The sequence below is a fragment of the Pteropus vampyrus genome, unplaced genomic scaffold (assembly GCF_000151845.1).
Source record: "Pteropus vampyrus isolate Shadow unplaced genomic scaffold, Pvam_2.0 Scaffold45, whole genome shotgun sequence".
Taxonomy (NCBI): Eukaryota; Metazoa; Chordata; class Mammalia; order Chiroptera; family Pteropodidae; genus Pteropus; species Pteropus vampyrus.
In genome coordinates this window covers 788809-797739 of record NW_011888826.1, presented here as the reverse complement: position 1 = coordinate 797739, position 8931 = coordinate 788809, and the positions used below count along the sequence as shown (strand labels likewise).

At 42.5% G+C, this 8931-nt stretch overlaps 1 protein-coding gene across 1 annotated transcript; it reads right to left on the bottom strand.

Annotated features, from left to right (window-relative positions):
- Nucleotides 1-7368: 7368 nt before the first annotated feature.
- On the bottom strand, nucleotides 7369-8361 carry NPBWR1 (neuropeptides B and W receptor 1). Its single transcript, XM_011359152.1, has one exon. It carries the CDS (start codon nucleotides 8359-8361, stop codon nucleotides 7369-7371), a length of 993 nt encoding a protein of 330 aa, XP_011357454.1.
- Nucleotides 8362-8931: the final 570 nt, after the last annotated feature.

Sequence of the window (8931 nt, the reverse complement as noted above, 5' to 3'; positions counted from 1 at the left end):
ATCAGGCTGTGCAAAATACAGGAACCAAGTATTGAAACAAAAATAGGGAGAGTAAAAGTCCGAAAATAGAATGAATGGAGAGATTTCCTTCAAAACAAGTAGCTTTCAAAAGTACCAACCCTCCCCCAATCTTTTCACTTATAATGTCTAAATTTAATGAATTAAAACATTGAGGTGTAAACCTATAATTTAGCAATAGGGAGATAAATCCCAGAAAACACAACCAAATGAGTTCTGAAAAAGACTCAGGGCTGGAAAGACTAGGCAGGCAACTGCTGGTTATTAATCTCTCAGTAAAATCAGAGTATCAAAGTTTAAAGTTTTAAAATTTAAATCATGCATCTGTATAACTTTAAAAAATAAAACTACTTCAGAAATAAAAATTAAACATGCATTGGGCTTAAATTTTTAAGTGATATCTCAAAACACTGAATGAGTTATTAACATCATTGCAGAAAAATTCAATAGAATTGAATTTTGGAGAAAATGGAGAAAATGGAGAAAAGTGAGATAAACGCATTCCTCCTTTCAACTGGTAGTATAGAAATCACAAGAGGTTTCATTATTTAATATACATTGTGTATTTAAAATACATTTGAATTTTAAATAAATATATTTAAAGGTATACCATGAATTTTAAATATAATGAAAAATGACAATAATAAACCTGAGATGCAATTTCTCTAAGAAGTATGTGAGAAACTCCCTTTTAATTAGGATCCCTGGATTTCCCCAGTAAAGAAAACAAATAAAAATATAGCAATAAGAGCAGCAGTTACGTGAGAAGCAGGAGTTACAGGTTTCAAAGCAATGTCCTCTAAGAGAATATGAATAATATACTCAGTACTTTTACAAGTGTAAATATTTAGGTCTTTTCTAATTACAAGTGCTTCATTCGTATAATCTATACTGAATAGATTTTTTCTGATAATTCACTACTGTTTAAAGTAAACTAATTTTTCAAATGGAAGAACCACTCACAAAACCATTTTATTACTATTTAGTATCCATAAATGGCAAGTCCCTGTCTTTGGCAACACTAACCATCTCTCTTACATTGTGCGCCATCCACAATTCGACATTGTAATTTCCCCCGCTCTTCTATGGTGTGCAGTGGCCTAGTTAGTGCAGTCAATGACTCAGCCTCAGGACACCTCTACTGGTCACACAGTCCTTGGCAGAGGATCCAGATTTCACAGAAAGATGTGAGCTGACTCCCTAGGCCATGATCCACTGGGGCACTTGAAGCCTTTGCAAAGAATATAATCTATTCTCGCTGCCAGCAGATATTTGTCAAAAGAGAAATCCTGTTCTGACCTGTGAGGAACATGAAGCTTATCTATTTTAAAAGAGTTTCTCAGAGATGTCATTTTAACTTTTCTTCTCTTTTTCATCTTTTTTTTAAAGTGATGTGATATGTCTTCATGTAACCTTATGAAATATGGTATAAATAAACAAATGTATCTTGCCCTAAATTCAAGGATAATGTTATCCATTGCAAAACTCTGTTCTATAGCAATAGAGGTGTCAATCAAACTGGGCAGGCATCAGAGCCACGTTAAACAGATCTTGCCCCAGAAAGTCAGCTCCTGTACAAAAGCTCTTCCACTATAGTCCTGGCCATTCTTCATAACCAATCAGCCTGAGGGTCAATCCCTCCCATTGATTTGAAAAGAGCAACCAAGGCTCAACCACAACAAGAAGGCACACACAACCCATACAAGGGATACACCTGGAACACCCAACTCAGGTGTGCTCAGGTGACCAGGGAGATTGTGCCACTTGGCCCCACGGACACTTACTACATAAGGCCATTCTACTAAAACGGGGATATAGCAGCCCCAGCTAGTACATAGAAACAAACACAAGGAGGCAGCCAAAATGGGGAGACAAAGAAACATGTCCCAAATGAAAGAACAGAACAAAGCTCCAGAAAAAGAACTAAACAAAATGGAGAAAAGCAATCTACCAGATAGAGTTCAAAACACTGGTTATAAGGATGCTCAATGTATTTAGGAGAAGAGTAGCTGAATTCAGTGAGAACTTTAACAAAGAGATAGAAAACATAAAAACGGAGATACAAAATGTAAAAAAGAACCAGTCAGAAATGAAGAATACAATAACTGAATTGAAATAAAGAATATCTTAGGAGGACTCAACAATAGATTAGATGAAGCAGAGAATCAAATCAGTGATTTAGAAGGTAAAGTAGCAGAAAACATCCGATGATAACAGCAACAAGAAAAAAAAGCCAAACAAATGAGGATAGTTTAAAAGTCTTCTGGGACAACATCAAGTGTACCAACATTCCCATATTAGGAGTACCAGAAGAAGAAGAAAAGAGAGCAAGGAACTGAAAATTTATTTGAAGAAATAATGACAGAAAACTTCCCTAGCTTGGTGAAGGAAATAGACATACAAATGCAGAATGCTCAAAGGGTCTCAAACAAGATGAACCCAAAGAAGCCCATGCCAACACAAATTATAATTAAAATGCCAAATGTTAAAGACACAGAGAGAATCTTGAAAGCATCAAGAGAAAATCAATTAGTTACCTATCAGGGAGTTCCCATAATACTGTCAGCTGATTTCTCAACAGAAACTTCACAGGCCAGAGGGATTGGCACAAAATAGTCAAAGTGGTGAAAAGTGAGGACCTACAATCATGATTACTCTACCCAACATGGCAATCATTTAGAATCAAAAGACAGATAAAATGCTAAGGGAGTTCATCAACACCAAACCAGTACTACAAAAAATATTAGAGAGACTTCTGGAAAAGGAGAAGATGAGGAAGGAAGGCAGGAGGAAGAAAATAAGAAGAAGAAATAAAAAATTTAATAAAATGGCTATAACTATATATCCATCAACATTTTTTTTAGATATGAATGGATTAAATGCTCCAAGACCCTTACATATGCTGCCTACAAGAAAGTCATTTCAGATCGAAAGACACACACAGACTCAAAGGAAAGGATGGAAAAGATATTTCATGAAAATAGAGACAAACAAAAGCTAGGGTAGCAATACTTACACCAGACAAAACAGGCTTTAAAATGAAGGCTATAACAAGAGACAAAGAAGGACCCAGTAATCCCACTTCTGAGTATTTATCCAAAGAAATCCAAAACACTACTTTAAAGGGACATGTGCATCCATATGTTCATTGCAGCATTATTTACAATAGCCAAGATATGGAGGCAACCTGAGTGTCCATCAATGAATGAATAGATAAAGAAGAGGTGGTGCATATATACAATGGAATATTACTCAGCCATAAAAATAAATTTTAAAAAATGAAATCTTGCCATCTGCAATATCATGGATGGAGCTAGAGGGTACTGTGCTGAGTGGAGTAAGCCAGATAGGGAAAAACATGTGAAATCTAAAGAACAAAATAAACAAACAAAATAGAAACAAACTCATAGATACAGATAACAATTTGATGGTAGCCGAAGGGAGGGAGCTTGGGGGGTGAAAAAGGAGAAGGGATTAAGAAGTACAAATTGTTAGTTACAAAATAGTCATGGGGATGTAAAGTATAGCATAAGGAATATAGTCAATACTATTGTAATAACTATGTATGGTGTCAGATAGGTACTAGATTTATCAGGGTGATCATTTTGTGAGTTATATAAATGTCTAATCATTATATTGTATACCTGAAACTATATAATACTGTATGCCAACTGTAATTGAAAATTTTTTTTAATAATTAAAAAAATGAAAGTACCATTAACACTCTATTCTACATAAATGTTATGCCTTGGAGGGCAACTCCATATGCATAAAGCATGCAGATTACAATGTTCTGGTGCTCTTGTATTTGAGCCATGAGTGCAGCTACCCTTGGTCAAGGAATTTTAATTACTATATAACCTTTAACGACACCATACACTTTCAAAACTCTGAATTAGGACTGAATTTTTATTATTAAATCTTATCCTCCCTTTGTATGACATTGATATAATAGATATATACTGCTTGATTCATTCAATATTTCAGACATTAATGTTTTCTATGATCTAATAATCTCTTCTGGAATAAGATGAGGTGGAACTTTCCTAGAATTGGAAACATATTGCTCTGATTGGTTGAGATGGGCCTCCATGGGCCTGGCCAAATTGATCCACTTCCCTGCATTTCACTTTCTCTGTCAAGAAATATTCAAGAAACAAGTTTTGTGATTATATGATAAAAGCTTACTATCCTTTTTCTGCCCAGCACATGTTATAGAGTTTTTGTGCTGATCATCAGTCATACATCATTTTCATAATCAACCAAAATAAGGGGCGGGGGGGGGGGGGAATTTCCTTCTTAATCTTGTCCTGTCAAATGTTTCTATTTATCTACTACTTATCTATTAGATAACTTTTCCATAAGATGATATTTTAAAAATTAATAATGCATGCACACTACAGAGATGAATTATGGATCCTATTTTCCCAGGCAATAGAATATTCACTTATCACACAGAATGTTTCAACTTTTATTTTAAACTGAGTTTCTCTCAGTGTGAACTAGTAGAGTTTCTGCATTGTTCAAGAGAAAGCCTAAGCACATATACCACAGAACTTTACTAAGTTAACTAAAACCAAGTAGACATTTTTAAATATCAGAAATGGTATAATCAAATAATATAGTTTACATGAAGAGTGCAAGAATTCAACACAAAATTAAAATAACTGCAGTACAATGATGTAAAGAAATTCTACTTTTACAGAGCTATTTGCACATTTACCCTACATAAGACCTAAGACACAAAAGGAAGTCTGAGACATACAATCTGGACTTCTACATGTTAATGTGAAGGCAATAACCTATAAATAATGATACAACAGTTCTTCCAATGATTTAGAAAGCTGGAGTGAAACTTAACTACTGAGTCCTGTTTAATCAAACATGTGCCATACTAGGATGCCAACCTGTGCCTCTCTGTGGACAACAAAGCCAATGTCAGTTCATATGTTTTTCCAGCAGTCCTAGCAGGAGATTCTAAGGCAGTTCCAGGTCAATCTGTGGTAGGAGTGATGCAATGAACAGATGGATCATTCAGCTCTCTCTCCCCATCTGTGTCCAGAGGATGTCAAAGCACAGTTATTGAGTTTATGAAGATAAATGAGATTTCAAATCCAGATGACTGTACCTGGTTCTGTTTGTGGCCACTTTACTCTTTGTCACTTTAGATGATACGGCAGTTACTCTAAGCTTAAAGTTTTAATTTAAAAAAAAAAAACTAATGCAGAATCATAAAATAATTTTTGAGATATAAAGAAAATCAATAAAATGTTTCCAAGAAATTTGAGAGATACTATAATGAATTCCACTACCAGAAGACTGTTCAAATATCATGATGTCCATCATTTGAAATGCATTGGAAATAAAAAAAACTGTATTTTGAACAATTTATTATCAGTCACTCAAAATAGGTTTCTAAATTTAGATTTTCTAAACTGATTGCTATGAATTACATCATTGTCGCTAATAATTTCAAGAGCTAAAGAAACAATTCTCATTCACCCAAATCAGAGAGCGGATTTGTATCCCCCCTACAAAAGAGAGTTTTTCTTTTCCACATATTTTTTAAAAGCTACTTTGAACCTAAATATTTGAGCAATTGATCAATGCCCATCAAACTAAGTAAATAAAACCTGCTGGTGACACTAACACTCTTTCTCACACTTAACACTGAGACATACACGAAAAAATTATTTTTAGAAATTTTCATGTCCGTGGAACTCACCCCAAAGAAAACAACTACCTTTTAAAAAACTATAATCAATGACCGTAATCTGAGGCACAAACTTCAGACGGTTGGGTAAACCCAAGTGTCAATCCTCTCTCTTCATCCACTTTCGCCTCCCATAAGTGGAGATAAAATAAAGGTAGGGTGCTGGCTGGTCTTCCTTGTGATTCCAGAACCAAATATTAAACAGGTTCACCTGACTGCCAGGTGCTGTCTGGGCCTAAGGAATAAAGAATGCCTGATCCGTAGCTCCCTGTGTAAAGAAATCCAGGAGAGAGAGATATGAGGGCCTCAGTAATTTCAGCTTCCTGGCTCTCCCTAAGGCGAAAGAGATGAAGAATAAGAGAAGAAAGAGAATAAAAGAATGAATATACATTTCTCTTTAATCTCATTTGCTCTTCACAGAAACTTGTGAGGTTAGGACATATATATTTATAAAGTTCTTAGTCCTGGAAAACAATACGCAAAGAATTGAAACGAACTGGCCCAAGTCGTACGAGAGGTCCACGAGGACTAAATGGTGTGGTGGTAACGAAGTCTCCTGTAGAAGGACGCGACTATTAGCAAGCAGGCGGTGTAGAGAGCCAATTAGCAGGTGCGCTCAACTACAAATGCAGAAATCCATTTCAGGACGCTCCCAGCTGGACAGCTGGCTCCGCAGGGGGGCGCCACAATAGGGCGCCTGGGCAACTCCGGCTCTTGGCTTTTCCCCTGGTGGAGCAAGCCGAGTCCCTTGCAGCCTAATAGTCGTAGAGGATTTTAGGTGAGAGCATGGGTAGGAAAGAGGAAAGGGAAAGAAAGAAAGGGCTGGAACAGGAAGGGGGACTCATCACTAGTCTTATCACTACTGTAGGGAGTCACGGCCAGGCTCCAGCCTCCTTCACCCCACGCCTCTGCTAGACACACACACGCACACACACCCCTGCCAGGCTGCTGGGAAGAGGCCCGGGCGTTCTCGTCAGCCATCTCCCCGCACCTCGGAGAAGTGGTCGCGGAACGCAGGCGCCTTGACCCTCTTCTCCAGCTGTTAGAGCACTCGGAGTAGGGCTAGGGGATTCGCAATGCTGTTCGCCGGCTTGAGCGAAGCATAGTCAGTTGCTACTGAAAACCCAAACAGCAAAGTGCGGAGGCGAACTCGGAGCGGACGCCGGGGGGCGCCTGCGCATCCTCGGGTCTCACTCCGTCAGAGCGCCGAGGGCTCCACCTAGAGAGACCGGGTTGCGCACAGCTTGGGAGAGAGGGAAGTAGGGGAACTGTAAGGGGGTTCTCAGCAGTTCTGTCTTCCTCCTCTCCTCCTACTTCACTCCCTTGTCAAGTTTAGGGGTCGACTCGGTGGCCTTTGGCATTAGGAAGCTGTCAGTGTACGTTCTCGGCTGCAATGATCCTCACACTCGGCGTGCTCCTCACACTCAGCGCGCTCCTGCATCACTTGGAAGGCCTGGCAAATTCAAATTGCGAGCGCAGCCACAGGGCGTCTGATTCACTGGATCTGAGGCAGAGTCCAAGAATCTGCTTCTCTAGCAAATATGGGAGCGAGGTGGGGAAGACTGTGGTCGGGGACTGCACTCCGAGGGCTGCACGCCCGGCGGTGCCAGAGTGGGAGAGCAGGGCGTGCGGGGCGGTCAGGCGGCGGTGCGGCACGCTAGCATCTGGTGGAGGCTCCTGCGGAAGCTGTCGTCCAGGAAGGCGTATAGGAAGGGGTTGAGGCAGCTGTTGGCATAGCTCAGGCTGGTGATGAAGTAAGAGACCGCGATGACCAGCGGTGTCTGCGGTAGGTCGGTGGTGAGAGCCACCACGGTGCTCAGGTGGTAGGGTGTCCAGCAGAGGAGGCACACGGCCAGGATCACCACCACCAAAAAAGTCACCCGCTTCTTAGCGCGGTCTAGGGCCTTGGCGTGACTATCGAGGCGTATGGCGCGCAGCCGGCACAGCAGAGTGATATAGAGCACGCAGATGGTGGACACCGGGATGACGAAGCCGAGCACCAGTGTGTAGAGGCGGCTCACTCGCCACCAGAAGGCCTCGGGCTGAGGGAAGACAAGCACGCACTCGCGCCGACCCTGCTCATCGTCGAGCCCGGCGAAGATCGCGAAAGGCAGCACGACCAGAGTCACAAGCCCCCACACAGCCAGGCTCACAGCGCAAGCAGCGCCATAGGTGCGGCGCGTCACCCGGCGCGATTCCGCAGTGGCCAGCACCACCAGGTAGCGGTCGGCGCTCATGACGGTGAGGAAATAGAGGCTGGAGAAGGTGTTGTACTGGTCGATGGCCACGATGAGCTTGCACATGAGCTCCCCGAAGGGCCACTGTCGCAGCAGGAAGTCGGCGATATTAATGGGCAGCACGAGCGTGAAGAGTTCGTCAGCGATGGCCAGATTGAGGATAAACAGGTTGGTGACAGTCTTCTTGCGGGGCGCCCGCAGCAGCACGTACAGCACGGCAGAGTTACCCGTCAGACCCACTGCGCAGATCACCGCATAGACCACTGGCACCGCCAAGGCCAGTGGCGGCGACAGTGGCGGTGGTAGCGGGCTCGACGCATTGAGGCAGCCCAGCGCGGGACCAGAGCACGACGTGTTTGAAGGCCCCAGCTCCGAGTACGACACGTTGTACATATCCGCGAGGGGTGGGAGGGCGTGCGATTTCGCTTCCTCCACCGCGGCCCTGCGGAGCTCTGAGGTCCCGAACCCGGCGTCGGCGCTGACGTGCGCCGGGGAACTCGCGGAGGCGCTCAAAGCTCTTTTCCGGCCTTTCTAGGGGAGGAGCGTTCCCATCCGCCTTCCTAGCCCACTGTCATTGTGGATTCCGGGGGCTGAAAAGAGGAATTGAAAGCATAGGTTAGGCTAGTAGACTTGCCGCTTTGGGGGGCGAGGGGGATGGCATCCCAAATCTGCCCCCACGTGATCGCTCTCTGCTACCTGTTGAAATCTTATTCTAACCAGTTGAATACATCAAACGAAGCGCCAGAAAGGAAAAAGCCCTTACTTCTTCTAGGAAGAACACCCATCTCCCCTGTTTTAGGATACCCCTGGCAGACCCGGGTCACCCCAGCGAATTCTGCAGTGGCAAACAAGCGTCGGTCCCTCTAGGTGCCGTGCGCCTCGTTAACAGCAAGCTCAACTACAGTCTCGACCTCACCTGGCTAGGAAAAGGTCTACCTTTTCTGGAGCCGTCTGGAGAGCCGG